Genomic DNA, 21492 nt, shown 5'->3' with positions numbered 1-21492 from the left:
TGGTTAGGGATTATTATTGAAAAATAAATGTTTGCAATCACATGAACAAAACAGCTGCTGTGGACATCTGTGTTCATGGAAACTGATTTTTGTTACACAAAACATCTCCTCCTGATAACATGGATTGCAATGAGATTCTAGATAGTTCTTCCTTACAAAGAGAAGCTTATTGTTTTCTGTAGTAAGTATATGTGTTCATTGCAGAGAAAATGAGAGCAATTCAAAAAGGAAAAAGCATATTTTAAGACGCCAAGATAAAACCACAGTTTGATGATTATCCTTCTCGATAAATGGTTCTCGATGTAGATCTACACCTAACTGAAAACAGATTAAGTCTTGCCATACACACTATTCTGTAGTTTGGTTTTATTCACGCAATATCACATCTTGGAGAGGCTTCTGTCACCTTACATATAGACCTACATCACCACTTTAATGGCTTCATAGTGCTTCTATGCGTCACAGTTTCCTTACTGGGATGTTTCTTTTTTGTAACATTACGTTCATGGAGTGTTGGTAAGTGCTGAGCGAAGAACATGTCTGTCCAGGCTGGCGGGAGACTCTGAGGAAGTGTGGCTCCAGGAGGAAATGGGGGTTGCTGCGGAGTCTCTGATCCTGTCTTCAAGGAATATCACGCTGGTAGCTCAGAAACTCCATCTTCAGCCGGAATGTCAGAGCCACCAGGAGGAGCTAGTGACCACAGCTCAGCACATCCTGGTAGACACCACGAAGGTGAGGCTGATGTCAGAGCTGGCTGGCCCGTTGGTCTGGACAGATAGCTCATTGCTGGGAAGCATGGACGGGGCATGTCATTCCCACAAGGGATGCCCACCCCAGAGAGAGAAACCTGCCCAAGTTTATGCCAAGAGAGCAGAGTTCATTACCAATTTAATAAATGCTCATTGTGGAAGCTGCCATAGGGAGCTGGGTAGACATACTAAGTCTCTGTTCTTAAACCCACATGCAACCCCTGATCCCCACACTTGGCCACCAAACCGTAACGATAAGGGATGCATTTCCCACCCTACCCATGGCCAGGAGCTACCTGGGGAGAAGCTACCAAAACCTGGGCAACTCTCCGCCTATTTGTCTAACTTGCTGCATTGCCTTACAGCTGGGAGGGTCTCAGGGGCCAGGATAACCCCTCAGCCTCCAAATACTCCCCATTCTCCAGGTCCTGCTGCTGGAAGACGCGGCGACGGCAAGGAAGATGGTGCGAGCGGCGGGCTGGTGCCTGACTTGCCTGGACGCGCTGGAAGCGGCGGGCGACGCGGCCTCGCTTCGCGGCCCCTTCGCCGACCTGGCGGTGGCGCTGCAGAGCCTGAGCGGCCTGACTGCGCGCGGGTCCGAGGAGCGCCTGGGCCGCGCCAGCCGCCTGCTGCGGAGCTGTGTCCCCGCGCTCCTCGTGGCCGCCCGCGGCCACCTCCGGCGTCCCCACGACCCGCGGCTGGCCGCCTCCCGGCGCCACGTCTTCGCTCTGGCCAGGAAGACCCTGGGCGAGCTCCTGGGGCGCCTGGAGCCCGGCGCCGCCCCAGCGGCCCGCGCCCCGCACGGCGCGCTCCCTCGGAGCCTGCGGCAGCTGCGGGAGCTGCTGGCGGCGCCCGGACCCGAGCGGCTGCGCGGCGGGCTGGACGCGCCGCTGGCGGCCGTGGTCTGGCACTGCATGCGCCTGGCCGCCTGCTCCCCGCCGCCCGAGCGCCTGCGCCTAGTGGCCCGTTGCCGCCGGCTGCTGGAGCTGCGGAGCGCCGGCGTCCGGCGCCTGGGCCCGATTGACGGGCCTCCGGGGATTGGCGGGAACAGCCAGGAGCCGGGGGAGGAGTGCGCAGCGCTGTGGGCCGCGACTGAGGACCTCTCCCAGGGGGTCCGCACCGGGCTGCTGCGCCAGATCCTGGACACGTTCACCGACACGCAAAGCCCTCTTCAAAGACTGGTCCGGGCCGCCTTGGCTACTCCCTCAGTCTCCTCCCGGTGCGATGGCGAGGCCTTGCCTGAGAGCCTCCGGCTTCTCGTCGCTGCTTTCCATGACCAGGCCAACCGCATGCTCAGAGTGGCTCACTTGGTCTTGGTTTGCTGCCCACGACAGCAGACTGGCAAAGACATGGAGGCCACCATGGCAGGCCTTTGGGGGCTTGTGGTCAGAGTGCAACAGCTTTTCTCACAAAGCCCCCAAGGGTCTGGTCTGGACTGGAGCTCTGCTGCCCTGCAGGCCCTGCTTCAGGAGTGGGCCAGGGCATCTGAAGGCTTATTAGCATGTTTTGATGATGTTCTCGATATTCCTGAGTTCCTGAGTGTGTCCGTTCAGGAAATGACCAAGCACTTGGACTCTTTTACATGGGCTTTGAGGAGTGGAGATTCCGGAGAGTTTTCTCCACTTGCGGCATATTTACAGGGTCGAGGGACACACATTGTGCAGGTGATGAGCAGGTATGTGGACCAAGATCGAGATCCTATTTTCCGGAATGGCCTGCGAGTCTTGATCCAGCAGCTGGAGCAATCCTCCCGGGTCCTGGGTGCAGCTGGGGAGCATTGTTCAGCTGGGCACGGCTCTCAGGACACAGATGCACTATTAACCTTGGCGAAACGTGTGATCTCTTCAGCTCAGAGCATCCGAGAGGGGCTGGATGGAACAAACCACCCAGATATCCTCAGTCCCCTTCGGGACCAAGTCCAGAGGTTTGACATGGCTGAGAGACGGCCTTATTTCATTCTCTCCAGCCTCCAGAATTGCACAGCTCCTGCACTGAAACACCAAAGGGAGCCTGGGTTGGGGAAAAGCGACCGAGGCACCTCCTATCCACCTAGGGATCATCTTTTTTGCCCCTTGATTCTTGACACCCGTCTACAGAAGGTGGGCTCTCCACTCCCTGCCATCAGCAAACCCATGCTTGCTGTAGACAGCCTGAGCCACCAGGGAGTGACCTCAGCTCACACCATCCTGCAGGACCAGGATGCAACTGTGGAGGCAGCTCAGGAGGCCCTGGCTGGAGAGGGACCACTGGGGTCAGAGAGGATGACTGGACTCCAAGAAATCCCATCACTGGCGCCTTCTATTATTGACCCAGCCAGGGAGATAGAACATGGCACAACTGCTAGAACTGATAGGCTTCTGGAAGTGGCTCTCCAACTGTCTGGGAAGACTGGGGAAACCAGGCAAAGTTTGGTAGCCATAGCTGGTGACTGGTATTCTCTGTGTCAACAGCTGTTCTGCAACAACCCAGCAGCTGATCTTCAAGAGAGCATGACAGTGTTCATGGAGCTTCAGCAGAACTTAGCCTCAGTGGTTCAACTAGCAGTCAAAAGTTCGGGTAAGAAGGACTCTGACTCAACTGGGCATCCGGAAGCACATTTACAAGTGCAAGGCAGATTGGAGGATGCGGAGACCCATGCCAAACACCTTCTGGACAAAGTTCTGGCCTCTGATGGTTTCCAAGCCCCCAGGTCGTGGGAGGAGAGCTTTCAGGATGGGTGCCTTCTGTGGTCAGTGGCTGTCCAAGACCTGCTCCAGTGCCTGGAGAGGCTCAGCGGGAGACAAGGCCTGTTCCTACTGCCCCTGCGACAGGCTGTGAAGGACCAGCAGGGGCTGCAGGAAGGGTTGGCTCAGGCAGCAGATGTTTCTCAAAGGCTACAAGAGGCTGCTAGGCTGTCTTGTCTTCTGTGCGGGGATGAGCAAGTAAAGGGTGAGATCTCCTTTCTGTGCAGGGAGGTTCATGTGCTCACGGATGCTCTGCTGGATGTGGCACAGATCCTGGCCTCCTTCCCCAAACCATCTCCCAGCCTGTCCACCCGCTTTGAACTTCTCTGCTTGGAGCTCACCCTTCAAGCCAAGGCCCTGACTGGCCACCTCAGCAGCATCAATGCAGACTATGAACGTGTCCTCCAAGGTGCCTTCTGCCCAAGGCTCTCTGTCTGCAAGGACCCCCAGAGCCAGCCAGAAGGCTCTCTGGAAAGAATGGTGTCTGGTATCCAAGCTGTGCAAGGGATTGTGGCTGGAGCTCAGGAGTCTGGGCCCTGCCAGGAAGACCTTCTCATGGCTCTGGAGAGCATTCTCGTCCTCACCAAGGAGGTAGCCCAGCGGGTCCCTGTGGTCCAAGAATGCCCAGAGGACTGGCTTCAGCAGGAGTGGGCAGCCAAGGCCCACCATGCTGTGGCCCAGCTCCAGGCCTGGAAAGGTGGTCACACCAAGGCTTGGAGACTCCTGGCCCAGTGCTTGAAGCCCAGTGATGAAGAAGACCCCACCCAGCCCCAGCTCCACCGCGGGGAGGGCGCATCAGGAGCCGCTGAAGCCAGCAGTGTAGATTCTCAGGGTGCTGCTCCGAGAGACGCCGCGGGGAGCTCAGCGGGGACCTGCACTGCTGATCCAGGCATCACCGGGACAGTCGCAGACCTGGCCACGGTAGGAAAGTCAGCATCTCTCCTTCTCCCCCACCTCAGCCTTCTTCCTAGTCACCGAAGCCCCCTGTCAAGTTCCAGAAAAAGCTCTCTTGGTGCCCACGTGTGTAATTCACATCTGGCAGGCAGCGCAGGGCACCCTTTGAGACTCCAAGGTCAGGAACCAGACTGCCTGCACTGTGCCTGCCTCTACCGTTTCCAAGTTCTGAGATCTCAGAGAAGTTTCTTAGCTATTTTGGACTTTAAGATCCTAGTCTAGAAAATGGGAACATTGATACCTTCCTGGCAGAGGGTTGATGAAAGCATCCATGGAAAATACTTGCACTTGCCTGGAACATAATTAGTGCCCTGGGGTAGGGCCTATAATGATTGAAGTTTTTCCCGTGGCCCCAGCTGGAGGGGGTTCCCCTTGCTGTGACTGACAGCACCCCTCCCGTGGATCCGGCTACTTCATGCCACCTTGACCTCCACGAGGTTACCTCCCTGCCCCAGTCAGGGGTTCTTTGGTTTGCACGTGGCAGGAATCCAGCTTGAATCCTCGTAGGCAAAAAGAAAGATTTACTGGAAGGCCTCTGGGTCTGTTGAACACCTTCCACACATATAGTCGTCTCCTTCTGGGGCACCAGACAATGTCAGGGATGGTGGAGCCCAAACATTTGATTTACTTACATGAACCGTGGGAGATGTAATAGGTTGGCAGTGACCGCCCGAGAAGTTCCCAGGTAGATGTGCTCAGCCCAGCATTTTGTGCATAACCTGATCCTGATCTGTCCCCTTCGTGACCTTATGCTTGGCTGCCCAGACTTCCCCCCACCAAACCTTTCCCTGGGCTTTCTCCCAAGATAAAGTTGACCAGACCATGTGTTTCTCCACCCCATTACTCTTTACTTCATTTTTCTCGTTAAAATGTCATTACCATGAGAAAGGCCCTGTTCCCAGATTCGCTGGGAGCCTGGCAGGCACAGTTCCCTTGGTCCTGCTGCCTAAGCCCTCTTTGCTCAGCCTCGCGCTGTCTTCTCATGTCTCCTGCTCCGTGGCTCCTGGTCTCATGAATTCAGACATCCTGCCAGCACCACCTGATCTCTTTTTCCACCGGGTCTTTCTGACACGTACTTAATGCCGCTGACTTCACTGACAACACATTGTGTTTCTCTCAGTTCCGCTGATACAGTCCCCTTCTCAGAGCAAAGCCTCCCGACACAAGCATTTCAGAGAACTGACCGCCCGGGTCAGCTGGCACCCAGCGTGGTGAGAACAGCAGGCTCATTCAGCCCCCATCACCCCTCCTGTCCACGAAGGGGTGTCACCTCTCCCGTTGCAGGCTGCTTTTCTCTGGGTGAAGAGCAAGGCCTCACACTCCAAGGTTCCTACCCCAGGGAAGCATCCTCCTTCATACACGTAATTCCAGTGCCTAGGAGGGGACAGTAGGGACAGTGGTCCTGCTGGGAGGGCGACCCCCGGGTGGGAGGGCAATTGGAGAAGGGAGAATCACCATCCAGGGTGTGCGTCTGCTCCACTGTCTCACTCCCTGGGGCTCCTGGGGGGGTGGAGACACCCTCCACACAGCCCAGAACAGCACCTCAAACTGTGAGCCCCTGAGGGAGGGCATGGCCTTAGGAAGGTACATCTTTTGGGCACTTGTAAGTCACAAGCTGGAAATTCTTTATTCCAGTTATGGGCTCTCCAACAGTCCTAGCCTCCTTCATTACTGAAGAGCCTGGAGACACTGCTAGCTTTGGATGCTTAAGGTCCCTGACAGTTGAATACGAGGCATGAGTTGAAAAGAATATTTCCTAGTTTCCTATCCCTTGGCTCAAGGCCCACCAAATCCCATATTTGCCATTTTCACCCTGGTTTTTAGTCACTACGGTTGAGTCTTAGTCTCAGTCGAGCTCTCGCCTTCCTCTGCATGTCCCATAACCCCGGGCCCGTCTGGGCAGCCTGCTGGACCTCGGTGTGTTGGTCCTTCTCCAGAAGAGGCTCCGACTTGCCCCTCCCAGCAGTCAGGGGGCATCCCAACCTATCTAAAATGAGGCCAACAAACAGTTTTCAGGAGGTGGGGGATTATTTAATTGAAGACGTGATACAAAAAAAGCCAGGTGACTTCTCAATATGCACTAGCACAGAAAGTCTAAACTCTCAGCCGCTAAAGTTCAAGGACTTCATCTTACTCATCTTTAGATCCTTCAGGACAAGCACGGTGTCTGGGGCATCGCAGGTGCACAGTAAGTGATTTAGATTGCTTGCTGGGATGCTAAAGACAGCCTAGAAGGGCAGAAGGGGTTCACATTTGGGGCAAAATGGTAATGGGAAGGATAGAGCAGATATTCTAGATGTCTCCTGAGAGGAGGGTGGTCTTGAGTTGAGCTTCAAAGGCAGTTTGGGATTTGTATTTGCCAGGGAAGAGAGGAAGGACACTGCAGGCAATAAGAGCTCTGAAGTGAACTTGGTTTGCAGGTGGCTATTAGCCCGGTGTGTGGGGGGGGTGCACACCTGTGCTCAGATGTGCTCCCAATGTGGAAGTGAATATTTTATGGTTGGAGAGGAAAACAGCCTGCAGTTAAGCCTTCACTATGGATGCCCTGTGCCGCCTCCAGCCACCCACCTGGCTGGTTGCTGTTCTCAGCATCTGGACAAGTTCTGAGTCAAACCCAAATGATCAGGGCTTTCCCCACACGCTTGGCAGCTGTTGCCTCTGCTTGCTCCTGGGCCAGGCTTGGGTCCAAGCACCACAACGCGGAGTGCCCACAACCCCAGCGCAGGGCAGGTCACTTAGATCCCAGGCTCCACGGTCTCGTGGTCCCAGACTCACATACGTCCCCTTGTCTGTCACATGGCAACCGCTCGCTTAAACACCCACCTGAGCTCTACAGCTGCAGCCAAATGAGGTGACTCATCCAACCCCTTCCCTGGATCCTTGGTCTCCTGGTTTCACAGCTTTAGCCCAGCACCCTTCCTGCGTGCTCCGCCGTGAGTGGAGCATGACAAAGACTGGCCAAAGTGGCCAACAAGGTGGGGGTGGAAGGGACACATGCCTGGAGCAGTTATCCTTTGATTTCCGTTCCTCTCCTGGTGAAATATTTGCTACATATATAGCCTCAGACCAACCAGGATCATGAACTTACATCTCCCAGTTTAGACAGAATTTGCTATCACACTCATACTTTTCCAACAGCTACGTTATGACCCTTCTGAGACATCAGCATGCTGCGTTGGGGTCTTGGGGGAGAAATCAGGGTGTAGGAAGGCCCAGAGGTTCCCCCCACCCATGTTCTCCTTCCCACCTGCACCCAGGGCACAGCCCCTTCCCCCAGGAGCTCAGGATCTGGTGGGTGAGGCCGAGAGATGATCAAGGCCACCCTTGACACTTTGTTATTGGGTTTACCTTCAAGGGCAGTACACACCTGGTCTCGATTCCAGGGTCTGGAAAATGCTGAGGGGAGGGTCCAAAAAAGAATAACATGGCCTCGTCCACTTCTGGTTGGCAGAAGCTGCTGTTTTTCTCACTAGAAAAGAATAAGCAAGTTAATGGGGGGAAAATAATTATTCATACCAGAACTGTAAAGTCCTTTCACATGGAAGAATTGATATGAAACTGTCCCAAAGTAGGGACATTCAAGGATTCCCGAATTTCTTCAAGGAGCTAGAGATTCTCCCAGGTAAGCCCTGAAAATTCACCAAAGGAAAGAAAATGTGATATTTAAACTATCCTGGGGATCTGAGTCTGCCCGGTTGCAGTTTCTGCAAATTCTGGGTGAAAGGAGCACAGAGCCATAGGGATTCATTGTTTGCTCTTCTCACTGTTTTCCTAGGTATTTGGAGGAGATGGTCAAGAGCTGCTGGCGTGTGGGCATCAGGAAACCCTCTTGATTCCCACTCTTCTTTTAAAAATGGTGAAGAAGCCATTAACATCCCCACTGCAGTTCAAATACCTGAGCGTCTTGAATTGCATCAGTTCCACCCTGTCTTCTTCTTACAGCACCTGCAGAGCGGCACCCCCGGCTGTCCAGCCTGGCCGCACACTGAGGTGGACCTGCCTCTCCCAGAGGATGGCAGCCTGAACAGTGGGAGCAGAATCACCCAGGTTACCCAGGAGATGGCCAAGGAGGTGTTCCTGATGGCTCAGAGTCTGAGGAGAGGATGCATCTTGGTACTTGACCTTCAGTGGGTGGTGGGAGGATTGGGCACCACGGGGGGGGAAACGGGTCCCCCAGCTGCCGCCCCGCAGGAGCCAGGACAGCCGGGCAGCACCCAGGACAGAGGGGCCACGAGCGGGGGCCATCGGGCACGTAGCATTTTTCGGTGCTGTCTTCTCTCTCCATCTGGGTGTATCATAGAGCTCACTTCATTTTTCTCTTCCCTCCTGTGGGCTCGTTACTAAGGCTTTGTCTTCGTCCATCAGGGAAGAGAATTTGCCGGAAGCTGCAGTTTAGTCAAATCAAGACCCATTCCTACCCCAGAGGATGAACTGAAGGGAGCCATTTACGTCTTTTAAAATGCCCCAAAATAGAGGTCACAGGGCTGCAAGCTCCTGAAGGATGGCCATTCAGGGCCAGCACAGCCTGGAGAGGATGGAGGCTACTTTCCACTGGCCTTGGGGTGGGGGCAACGTCAGCCACAGGTCACCTGTTCTAATTCTCTTTAGCCATCTCCTTGATTCAGTGTAGTTAGGCATCATTTACCATCCACACACGCATCAACATTGAAAAAAATAAAGTCCATTTACTGAGTATGGAGACCAGAAGGAAGAGATCGAGTGGCCCCAAGAGCCATTTAGAAAATGCCTTCTAGTGTAGGTCTGCTGGGTACGCATGGCCCCCGAACCCGTGGCTGGGCCACACGCGATAGAGGAGCGGGGCCCGGAGAGAAGGTTGGATGTCAGGGCACCTCCAGACTAGGTGACTGCAAAGCCCTGCCCAGCAGCCCTACCACACCCAAGACTCAGGCCTTTCACTGGCCTCTTCCTTCTCCCAACCCATGTCCACTGCAGTCAGTTTCTCACTGGAACAGTTACCCCAGGGTCATGAGGTCAAAAGTGGGAGCAGTTACCACTTCTTGCTGACTTCCGTTTTCCTTCCAAACATCTCAGATAGTCTGATTTATGTAGGACTGGGGTGCTGATGGGGCCGTGTGGCTGAGGGCCCAGGAATATGCAAATCCTCCAGCCCAGTGCAGTTCCCTGGGGAAACGTGCGTGCGCTAAAGGGAAATGACAAAAGGAAAAGCAAATGGTGATTTTTAACAGTGAGGCTGGCGCCTGGTAAAATGGAGGGACTATGCAGAATTTCCCCCCGCCGAATCCTCCAAATCTCGACCTTAATACCGATCAGATTTTTTATTTTTATTTTTTAATTTTTTTTATTTTTTATTTATTTTTTTTTTTTGCGGTACGCGGGCCTCTCAGCGGCCATGGCTCACGGGCCCAGCCGCTCCGCGGCACGTGGGATCCTCCCGGACCGGGGCACGAACCCGCGTCCCCTGCATCGGCAAGCGGACTCTCAACCGCTGCGCCACCAGGGAAGCCCCGGATCAGATTTTTTAACAACCAAAGTCCCTGATGCTCTTGAGTAAAACAGAGAAAAGAGTTTAAAATGGCCGGTTGTGGGGGGGGTAACAGGCAGCACAGGCATGTGGGGGCAGGGCAGTAATCCTGGGTCAACCGTATTAGCAATTCTTCAGCCCTGGGGCTGGGGGCAGAATGGGAGGAAGATGGGGAGATTGGATGAAGGTTTCCCTTGGAGAGGCAGAAAAGACAAGCATCTCCTTTCCTGGCAGAGGTCTACCAAAGAGTGCTCTCATGTGGTTTGAGTTTTCTCTGGCACCTCTGAGACCCAGGTTATGAGTTCTGAAATATTCCAGCTTGACGTCCTCAGCTGCGCCCTCCCCCTTCACACATGGAGATGTTCTGACTAAAGGCTTTCCAGCGTCGTGACCTTCATCAGTGCTGTCTCTGTGCCAGCAGAGAACGGTAGCCATTCCCCACGCCATTATCTAGGTCAGGGAAACTGTCGCAGTAATGTGTACAAAATAAAATACCCACAGGAAAGAAGAGGGGTTCTCTCACCCTCCTCTCTCCTATTTCTTTCGGTTTCCTTTTCATTCTTATCCTAAAGACCAGTGATTCTGAAATCAGGTAATCAAACCCACAGTTGGTACAGGGAGAGAGCTGACAGATGCAGAGCTCGCCTAAACCCAAGCCTTATCCAAAGAGAAGTAAAGTACATATTTTAGGACTCATTTGCTAACTGGGGTGGCATATCATAAAACAAAAACAAATTCTCCAGGGTGTGAGGACTCATGTATTCTCCTGGGACATCACAGAGAAGTGTGCTGCCTTGCATGTTTGGGATGGGGCTTGGTTTGGGGGTTGCAATGTCAGTTTTTTAAAAAGAAGGAGCAACATAGTGTCAGATGACCTGGCACAGATTTGGCTAATTTAGGCTGCTTGAGTTCTGTGTTTCAAAAAGGCTCTCCCATTTGAAAGGGAGGTTTCTTGGACTGGTCTGCTGTGGAGCTTGAAATTGCTTGAATTAGGCATTGGACACACCTGTACCCACTCCTTTCTTATCTGGAATTGCAAATACCTCTGATAAACTAAGCCTCTAACATAGGTTTATTAGGATTGTTTTCTTCCTTACTGGAGAAGCTGAGACAGCATGATACATGGAGGGGTGGGAGCCAGAAGTGGCTCCCCACCAGGGCTGGCCATTACGAAAAGAATGGGGCAGACAAAATTAAGTTCTGTCCATCCTCATGGAATCTAGAGGCCCCTCAACAGGGCAGGTACAGTAAAGAGTCTGACTCCATATTTTTTTTTTTTTTTTTTTTTTTGCGGTACACAGGCCTCTCACTGTTGTGGCCTCTCCCATTGCGGAGCACAGGCTCTGGACGCACGGGCTCAGTGGCCATGGCTCACGGGCCCAGCCGCTCCGCGGCACGTGGATCTTCCCGGACCGGGGCACGAACCTGTGTCCCCTGCATCGGCAGGCGGACTCTCAACCACTGCGCCACCAGGGAAGCCCTCCATTTTTAATGTTTGCTGACAGCTTTCAAGCCCCACCCAGTCCTCCTTCTTCCCCTTGTTCTCCACATCTGGGCAAGCCAACAAAAAGGTCCAGGCACGGTCTCCTTTGGTGCTAGTGGGAAGTTCAAACCACACAAGCCCTGACTGTTGAGTGGAAACTCCCACCCTGGCCCCATTCCCTAACCACAACAAAAGCCAGGCCAGTCTCCTTTCCTTGTTCTCTGAAGCTTTTTCAGACCTGGTTAGGAAAAGGCTTCTGTCACCAACCCATTAATTATCATTTCCCAACTGGGAAGCTCTACATGTGGCTATAGGCCTTTGACCCTTTGGTCAAGCCAAGACCTCCTTCAACCTGCACGTTCCTCACACCTGGCCCTTCTTCGGGGCCTTATCTCTGCCCCGGGCTGCTGAAAACTCTCTCTGAGCCACTACAGGCCACAGCTCCTGTGCTGAAAATCTAGCCCAAGACCAGGAGGCTGGGCCACCTTCCCTTCGGCAGTCCCCATGGACAGATGGGCCTGGACTACCTCATTCTGTGGTTTTAAGGAGAATAAGCTTCTTGCTAACCTGGAGTGTCTGGTCATGAAGCCTCTGGAGGAGGTTCAGGACATCACAGTTTTAGACCAAGCTAAAATATGTTCATTCCGGGGCTGAAATAAGTTGTACCAAGCAAGTTTTGGATGTTTACAATTTGCCACCGATTTCTTAGGGAAAACTTGGGAAGGCGTTGTTCACCTACTTCCAGCTCTTTCACTTCTTTTGGTACAGACCAAAGAACAGCTCATTACCTCTGCCAGGAGAATTGCGACTTCCGGACAAAACTTCGCCAGACTTGTCTGCATCATTGCTAAGAACTGTGTAGACCAAAGATGTTCCCAGGAGCTTCTGTACATGGTAGAGCAGATTCAGACAATGAGCAGCCAGCTCCGCATCATCTCCAGGTAGGAAATGGCTTTGAAGGGAAGTTGCTGTCTTCTTTCTCGAGACCCAAAGGGAGGGCTCGGAGGGGGGAATAGAATTCCTTCTTTTGTATACTCCTTTTCATGTTTTTTATCCTCCAAGAATCTACATTTGTTTGGGGAATATCAAATGTTAAAAATATAGAGTATGATGACAGAGCACAAAAACCACATTTAGGCTACTGTCATTTCTCACTGTATCACAAACATATCTGATAATATACTTAAGAAAGAAAATATATTTAACATGGAAAACTAGTTCCTGAGTAGGTGTGAGGATAAAGTAACCATAAGGATTTTTTAAAATTTTTTTCTATTGTTTTGGCGGCGTTGCGTGGCAGGTGGGATCTTAGTTCCCCGACCAGGGATCGACCCTGTGCCCCCCACAGTGGAAGCACGGAGTCCTAAGTCCCCATAAGGATTAAGAATCAAATACAGCAGAACTTAGGCTCTCCTTCAACATCGGTCCCTTCTCCCTCATGACAGTACTCCAGCGGTGCTGCTGGGCTCACAACACTTCAGGGGTAATACACAAGCACAGATGACTGATCTGTACTTTACAATCATGTTTACATTTTCACCATTAGCCCTCTATTGGTTTTTTTTTTTTTTTTAATTTTTTTTTTTTTTTTTTTGTGGTACGCGGGCCTCTCACTGTTGTGGCCTCTCCCGTTGCGGAGCACAGGCTCCGGACGCGCAGGCTCAGCGGCCATGGCTCACGGGCCCAGCCGCTCCGCGGCATGTGGGATCTTCCCGGACCGGGGCACGAACCCGTGACCCCTGCATCGGCAGGCGGATTCTCAACCACTGCGCCACCAGGGAAGCCCTCTATTGGTTTTTATACGAATCATATCTAACAAACAAGCTGGTTATCTCTAAAAATGCTCTAATTGCAAAGTGAAAGCATTTTAAATGTCATTTGCCTACGAAAAACTATGCCAGCACAAGGCTTATGTTAAGATTAATTCATTTAACGTGCTCAGACTCTGGAGTTGGGCAGTTTTTGGTCATTGACTCCATATAACAGTTTTCACGTTGATGATATAGAACACCGGAATAGAAGTATAGGATGGTTTCATTTCCACCCAAGTCCCTTAATACCTGCAGTGGCATATTCATCAGTAACAAACGTTTATTAGTAATATATTATGGGAAAGCTTGGTAGTTAAGGCTATTATCAATTATTGTGAGGCATAAAAATAACATCGCCAAGACCAGGGTATATAAATTGTTTTTAAAACTAAACATAAAGCCTGGTTACTGTTCTCTAGGAAGTAATATTTCAGGCACAAAATTATCTCACGATTAGCTACCAAATTTTTTCTACTTAAGATACAGGAACTGTAATTAATTTTAGCATTTCAAATATGGGTATTGTTGTAAGGGTACTCCGGATTTGTTTAAATCAGGTATAGTAGGACATGCAGACATGGACATGACAAGGAAGAAGGAAGAAAACGAGGAAGACAGTCCCTCACGGACCCTTAGAAACAGGAGTCATGTCGGTAGGACCACATAGGGAAGCACCAGGGTCAGTCAAAAAGCAGAAGGAGTGAGGGGAAAGCATGGACCCATCCTTTATTGTGTTTTTGTGGGAAGGATTGGACAAGTCAGGGGAAGTAGGCTAAACGGGTTTAGGATTGGTGAATTTGAACTTGGGCCCTGGAGTATAGAGATTATCTCTAGCTGTCTGGTACCTGGCCCTGGGGTGATTAGGGCAGGGGAATAGTGGCCCAGAGTATAAGAGCGCTATAAAGGAGAAGGTTGGGGGTGTGAACTTTGGATTGGTTGGTTTGCATGTATAAGTGCACTTGCACCTAAGTGGTTTACTCTAAGAATTGGCTATAACCCTGGGAGGGTCAGTCTTTCCAACATCAGATGGCCCTAAGATAGTGCATCAGAAACACAGAAAATAAAAAGGCACGATTAATAGCGGTACATTTATCAAGCTCTCGGTCCTCTAAAGGATCTGGAAGTCCTGAGATTTTACCAAAGTTAGTCACTTAAGTTTCACAGCATCTTCATTTTCTTTTTAATTTTAATTTTTATTGAAGTATAGTTGATTTACAATGTTGTGTTAGTTTCAGATGTACAGCAAAGTGATTCAGTTTTATCTAAATCAATCTATCTATCTATCCTTTTTTTTTAAATCAATTTATTTCTTTTTGGCTGCTTTGGATCTTCATTGCTGCGCACAGGCTTTCTCTAGTTGCGACGAGCAGGGGCTGCTCTTTGTTATGGTGCGCGGGCTTCTCATTGCAGTGGCTTCTCTTGTTGCGGAGCATGGGCTCTAGGCGTGCAGGCTTCAGTACTTGTGGCACGCAGGCTTAGAGAACAGGCTCAGTAGTTGTGGTGCACGGGCTTAGTTGGTCCGCGGCATGTGGGATCTTCCCAGACCAGGGATCGAACGTGTGTCCCCTGCGTTGGCAGGCGGATTCTTAACCACTGTGCCAGTAGGGAAGTCCTATCTATCTATTCTTTTTCATATTCTTTTCCTCTATGGGTTATCACAAGATATTGAACACAGTTTCCTGTGTTATACAGTAGGTCCTTGTTGTTTATCTATTTTATGTATAGCATCTTCATTTTCATTGGTGAAAAACAACTTGTCTCACTAAATTCAGTTACACTCAGTTTAAAGCAAGTATCATTGAGGTGTGTGATTCAATTAAGAAATACCAGTCTGATCTTTGATTAGAACTTTTACTTTAAGTCCTGAATGCAATTCTATACAAAATTTCTTGTTCCCTTTCATTATGTATGGATGTTGGCATTTATTATGCTAGTTCTCTTCAGTTATTTTCATTAAAATACTTCTTAGCAGACTCATGGATATACAGAACAAAATAATAGTTACCAGCGGGGAGGGGGTAGTGGGGAGAGGCAATATAAAGGTAGGGGATTAAGAGGTACAAACTATCATGTATAAAATGAGCTGCAAGGATATATTGTGCAACGTGGGGAATATAGCCAATATTTTATAATAGCTATGAATGGAGTATAAACTTTAAAAATTGTAATCAATATATCGTACACATGTAACATATAATATTGTGCATCAACTATGCTTCAATAAAAAATTTTTTTTAAAAACATACTTCTTGTTAATTTATAGATACTATATGAGTCATACTTTCTTAGTATCAAAATAAACATTTTATGTTAAAATGTTAAATTATACCTTAAGAACTTTCTTTCTCTGAATAGTTCCTACAAAGGCATCCCCGCTTTCTGGAAGAGGCTCACATTGTAAAACCATCTGGTATTTGTTTATTTGAGATTACGCCTCTTACCTGGTATAATGTTAACTGCTTTCCTCCTGTCAACTCCCAAGTGTAAAGGCCTCCTTGGCAAGAAGCAAGTCCTCTGAAGAGCTCCTGGTGGAAAATGCACAGCAGCTCCTTCGTGCTGTCTCTAAGACTGTGAGGGCTGCAGAAGCCGCCAGTCTCCGGGTAAGTGCTAATCCCAAGGGTGGACACTGGCACAGACATGCACAGGACCATGACTCAGGTCACAGGCTGAGAGCAACATTGCAGACATTCATGAGGAAACTCTACCTGCTTCTTAGCTATTAAATTCAACTTCATTTCTTACCCAAACCTGTCACCTGATTTCCTGTGCATTTTAGTTTGGTTAATTTCTATCAACCTACCTTCAGTTCCACTGATTCTTTCTTCAGCTGTGTCCAGTCTGCTGATGAGCCTGTCAAAGCATTCTTCAATCTGTTTCCACGTTTTTTCTTATTTTTAGTATCTCTGTTTGATTATTTTTCATAGATTTGTCTCTCTGCTAAAACTCACCATCTGTTCATGCATTTTGTCTACTTTTTCCACTAAAGTCACTAATATATAAATCATAGTTATTTTTAACTTCCTATTTGATGGTTTCAACATGTGGCTCATATCTGAGTTGGGGTTTTTTGATTGCTTTGTCTCTTGACAGCAGATCCTTCTTCTTTGTGTCTTGTAATTTTCCATTGAAAACTTGACATTATGCGTAGACTGGTAGAGACTAAATGAGTACTATGTATGCCTGAAAATGGGCCCACCTCTTCTTCTAGACCTTTAATGTGTGTGTGTGTGTGTGGTGGGAGGTGGGGGTGTGAGTTAATATAGTCAGGAGTGGAGCTGAGTTTGGGTGGCATTGTTACAGTCATCCTTGGGGAACCACTGGATTCAAACGTTCTAGCATTACTTTGTGTTCAGCGTGGGGTCTGGGTTACCAGAGGGTTTTCATCAATGTTCCTGTTCCACTGTCAGCTTGAGGCTTTCCTTGTGAGCGTGTCCCTCAGGGGTGTTCTCTCAATGTTCTTGCCTCTCCATAGCCTACCTGTTACTTGTGACTCGATGATTGCTGGTCTGGAGAGGAGGTGGTAGTGTTCATTGTTGTTCTCACTCAGCCTCAATTGTAGGCAGGCCTGGTGTCCCTGGATCTCAGGATTGGGGTTCTCAGTGATCCTGTTCCTCCCTCAGCAATAGGAGACTTTTAACAGTATGAATTCAGGATGGTTTTCTGCTTCTTCCCCCAAGGTAGAGGGCTGTATTCTGTTTTCTTTTTCCGCTTGCAATGGTCTTGACCTGTGCCCTGGGTATGACAGGATTTGATGTCCTTCCTTCAGTGACTTGAGCTTTTGTGCCATGAAGAGACAGATGTGGGCAGAGATTGGTGCCTTTGTTGCAGTGATGGCTGCTCCTCTTCCCAAAGCCTGCTCCACAAGGGAGACAGTCCCAACCTCCTGCCCTGTCCCAAATCTTTGTCATGAGCATCAGGAGAGGTCCTGGAGAAAGCCTGTGAACAGGTGTGGATTTTTCTTAGTTGTGGTTCTCATGGGTCCTATACACTCACACTCATCTACAATTGGCCACAGCAATTTGTTAAGAATTTTAGCTAAAATCTTCTGATCAGGTATATGATAGTCTCATCTTCCTCCCATGCTCTACCCTAAGGAAGCCAGTGCTGGGCCCCTGCCTCTCCCTGAAAGTGGCTGTCTTTTCTTAGATTTCAGTCCAGTTAGTTGCCCTTCAACCTCAGCTCTCTAATAAGTTCAAGAAAAGTTATGATTTTGTGGATTATCTGACTTTTTCTTGTTGTTAGGGTGGGAGCAACTCCCTTTCCAGCTTTCTATGTCCTAAGTGAAGGCAGGAAATGGGAAATATTGGGGTGCCCAAAAGAATACCCTGCCAGGGCCTTCACACGTGCTATTCTACCTGTGTGAGATTCATTTCTGCCCCTCCACTTCTACCAAATTGTCTTATGTCTGGCTCCTTCTTATCTTTTAGGCCCAAACTTAAATTCCACCTCCTCAAAAGGGATGAAATACCCCCACTATATCTAAATGAAATCGCACCAAGTATCCTCTGCTTTAGTACCTTGTATGGTTCCTTCATAGCACTTATCACATTCTGTAGTTGTCTGCTTCTTTTCCTCACTTTTATGTGTTTGTCTGGCTCTGTTATTAGAATGTATACTTCACGAAGCCAGAGACCTAGAATAGTGGGCAAGTGCATGGAGGCACTAAATAAATAGAATGGGAATTTTCATTTCAAGTTTAAAGAAACTTTGTACTGATTAAATTCAAAGAGTACACAAAATAGACACACCCAGTGAAAAGCATTTGGAAAATGTGCATACTTGAACTACAAGTTCCAGAACTTCTTGAATATAAAGAAGGTTGAGAGAAAAGCTCAGGACTGGTCCTATGGATCAGTGAGCATCTCTCCCGCCAGCATGCCAGCATGGCCACGGCCACAGCCTCCTGTAGATCCTGCAGCACCACCCAGGGCAGGGCCAGTCCCCATGTCCCAATGCCCAGGCCATCTGAGTGCAGGAGAACCTGAAGGCCAGGCTGAGTGCTTGCCGTGTACACCTGTGTCCTGGCTCTGCTTAGGCCGCTGGCTAAAGACCCATGGATAGTTTGCATAAAGCAAAATGAATAAAGCAAGATCCAGGAGGCAGAATTTGGATTAGAGAGAGATTTTTTTTTTTAATTGACTATAGTCCCAGAACATTCTATCGTGATAGACAAGATCCTTTGTTCTGTTGTGCTTGTCCTTTAAGAATGAGTGGGCTCCAATTCAGAGGACCTCTCCAAACATGATTCCTTGCTCTCTATTAAATTTAGGGCTAAAATATCAGAAAACCAGCCCCAGCATCGCTCAGAAGAATCCCCTAGGAGCTCCAGTCAGCTGACACTGGGAGAGAGTGCACAGCGCCTCCTAGTACTTAATCATCTCTCTTTCCTCCAGGGTTTGAGACAGCCTTCCCCAGATCCGGAGGAACTGGAAGTTGCTGCCTTCTGCATGCAGTGGAGAAGAAAATTGCGAAGGCACAGACTTCAAGAAACCTCAGACCTGGACTGTGATGAGCTGGGCCTGCGAAAAACAAGCACTAAAGGACCCCCGACACTTGTGGCCCTGGTTCAAGAAGCATTGTAAAAGCTGAGCAATATTCTCCAAGTCAGACTCTCTGTTGATGTGTGCACTGGCCCTGAGACTCCAGGAGCCCATGGGAAGTGCCTTTTAGGCCGAATCAGCCTGTGAGGACACAGGGGGACACAGTGGGTTGGGTGGGTTCAGGGCAGCCAGGGCGGGGCCTTGAACAGAGCTATCCCGACAGCATTCCCAGTCCAGGGGACAGCTCTGGGCCCCTGGTGAGACTGCTATCTTCCTGGGAAGGATACTTAGCTTTCTGGGTTTAGAAGGAATATCACACATAGACTGGGAAAGGATGGGGAATAAAACACCCAAGCCCTATTAGCTTAAGCCTTTATTAAGATGTTGCAATGTGAAAACAGTCCCAGTACGTTCTATAGGGATCCAGGAACTGAAAGGTTTATGGATTAGATTGGTAGTCAGTCAGAGTTCACCTTGCTTGAATAATTTGGCACTGTTCAAATTTTCAAGGTGTGGTGAAACTGAAGATGTGTTAGTTTGGGATACAGTGCAGGAGCTGCAAGTCTGAAGGCCCTGAGTTGTGATTTGGTGAATCTGGGTTTAGCACCTGGGATGAAGAGGAACAGTTGGACATTAAGGTCTTGGAGAGTCAGAGGAAAATTTTCAGTTCTCAGGATCTTTCACAAAACCTATTTGGTAAAGGAATGAGGAGACCAGTGACCTTCACCTCAGGGGTTGAACTGCGTGGGCCAAAAGTGGAGAACTGGGTCTGGAGGAGGGGGATGCAGACAGGGACTGGGTACATGGTCTGGGAGCAGGGATGCCCTGGGGGCCGGGCCTTGCTTGTTTGGGGGACATTGTGCCACCCTCTTATATTCTGGTACAGCCCATAGGGAGGAGGGCTGACACTAGATGAGATAGAATGTCCCACAACCGAGTGGGACTGTGGTTCAGATTTACAGTAAATAGAGATTTCTTTCCACTTAAAAAAAAAAAAAAAGAATACAGTGTGATGTTTTGCCTTGTTTACACCCATTAAATCATCACTACAATTAGGATAATTAATATATGCATCACCCCAAAAGTGTCTTCACTCCCCTCCGGGGTCCCTGGAATGACTGATCTGCTTTGTCACTTAATGATTAATTTGAGGGACTTCCCTGGTGGTCCAGTGGTTAAGACTCTGTGCTCCCAATGCAGGGGGCCCGGGTTCGATCCCTGGTCAGGGAACTAAATCCCACATGCCACAACTAAGAGATCTTGCATACCACAACAAATATCTCAAACGCAGCAACGAAGATCCCACGTGCCACAACGAAGACCTGGCACAGCCAAATAAATAAATACATAATTTTAAAATAAATAAATAAATAAAATAAAATTTGTCAACCTAACCTGCTTTAAGAAAAAAAAATTAGTTCGATTAGTTATCTGCAAATCAATCAATGTTATACACCATGTTAACAAATAGAGTAAAAATCACATGATCATCTCAACAGACACAGAAAAAGCTTCTGACAAAACTCAACATCCATTTATGATAAAAACTCTCAATGAAGTGTGTATAGAGGGAACATACCTCAACATAATAAAGGCCATATATGGCAAGCACATGGCTTTCATTGAAAAATTAATCAGTCGCTCTAAGAAAGAAATGGAAGATTTTATTTGAGCCAAATTGAGGATTGTTACCTGGGAACAGCTTCAAGGAAAGTTCTGAGAACTGTTCTGCCCACTAGAGGTCAAAGCACAGTTATGTAAGTTTTTAAGACAGGCTGTACATTAAGGTATTGTTAAAAAAATAACGTATTGTTGACAGTTTATACGATCTAGTGAATAGTGGGTCGTGGTTCATCGTGGTCCCTTACAAGATTAAGAAGGAATGTTATCTTTTAAGTTGCCTTCTTGGTACTGGGAGAACGTTGCTCTTTATGGTGGAGCAGATATTTCTGCTGATGGGGAGGTTGGGACAATGTAATATAATGCAGATGCACAAAGCACAGTAGAGAGGAGAGAGGAGGCCAAAGGGCAGAGAAAATTTTTTATGTTTAAATTTTTCTTGACTTGTCATAAAATATGAATTTTCTTTCACACAGCTAACATCATACTCAATGGTGAAAAGCTGAAAACATTTCCTCTAAGAGCAGGAACAAGATAGGGATGCCTATTCTCACCACTTTTATTCAACATAGTATTGGAAGTCTTAGTCACAGCAAATCAGACAGGAGAAAGAAATTCCTTTTATCTAAATTGGAAAGGAAGAAGTAAAATTGTCACTGCTTGCAGATGACATGATACTATTTATAGAAAATCCCACAGATACCACCAAAAAATGATTAGAACCAATACATGAATTCAGTAACTTGCACAATACAAAATTAATATAACAGAAATCTGCTGCATTTCTATACACTAACAATGATATATCTGATAAAGGCTAATATCCAAAATATACAAAGAACATATACAACTCAATATGAAAGAAGAAAACAAATCAAAAAACAAATTTTAAAATGGGCAGAAGACCTGAATAGACATTTTTCCAAAGAAGACATACAGGTAGCCGACAGGCACATGAAAAGATGCTCAACATCACTAACTGTCAGGCAAATGCAAGTCAAAACCACAAGGATATATATCACCTCACACCTGTCAGAATGGTTATTATCAAAAGACAACAAATAAGTGTTGGTGAGGACGTGGAGAAAAGGGAACCATCGTGCACTGTT

At 48.6% G+C, this 21492-nt stretch overlaps 1 protein-coding gene across 1 annotated transcript; it reads left to right on the top strand.

Moving 5' to 3' along the window:
• Window positions 1-2086: 2086 nt before the first annotated feature.
• Window positions 2087-18887, top strand: LOC136792067 (uncharacterized). Its single transcript, XM_067006891.1, has 5 exons — window positions 2087-4393; window positions 8369-8539; window positions 12181-12353; window positions 15706-15823; window positions 18617-18887. Exons 1-5 carry the CDS (start codon window positions 2099-2101, stop codon window positions 18803-18805), a joined length of 2946 nt encoding a protein of 981 aa, XP_066862992.1. The 5' UTR covers window positions 2087-2098; the 3' UTR covers window positions 18806-18887.
• The last annotated feature ends 2605 nt before the right edge of the window (window positions 18888-21492 follow it).

This window comes from Kogia breviceps, chromosome 11 (genome assembly GCF_026419965.1).
Source record: "Kogia breviceps isolate mKogBre1 chromosome 11, mKogBre1 haplotype 1, whole genome shotgun sequence".
NCBI lineage: Eukaryota > Metazoa > Chordata > Mammalia > Artiodactyla > Physeteridae > Kogia > Kogia breviceps.
This window is presented reverse-complemented; position numbering and strand designations above follow the sequence as displayed.

What these genes read in the sequence shown, in the direction of transcription:
- LOC136792067 (XM_067006891.1), top strand. Translation starts at nt 2,099, where the DNA reads ATGGAGGCCACCATGGCAGGCCTTTGGGGGCTTGTGGTCAGAGTGCAA. An exon ending in TGAGGAGAGGATGCATCTTG is followed by an intron (nt 8,540 to 12,180) that starts GTACTTGACCTT and finishes CTTTTGGTACAG; the next exon opens with ACCAAAGAACAGCTCATTAC. An exon ending in CAGAAGCCGCCAGTCTCCGG is followed by an intron (nt 15,824 to 18,616) that starts GTAAGTGCTAAT and finishes TCTTTCCTCCAG; the next exon opens with GGTTTGAGACAGCCTTCCCC.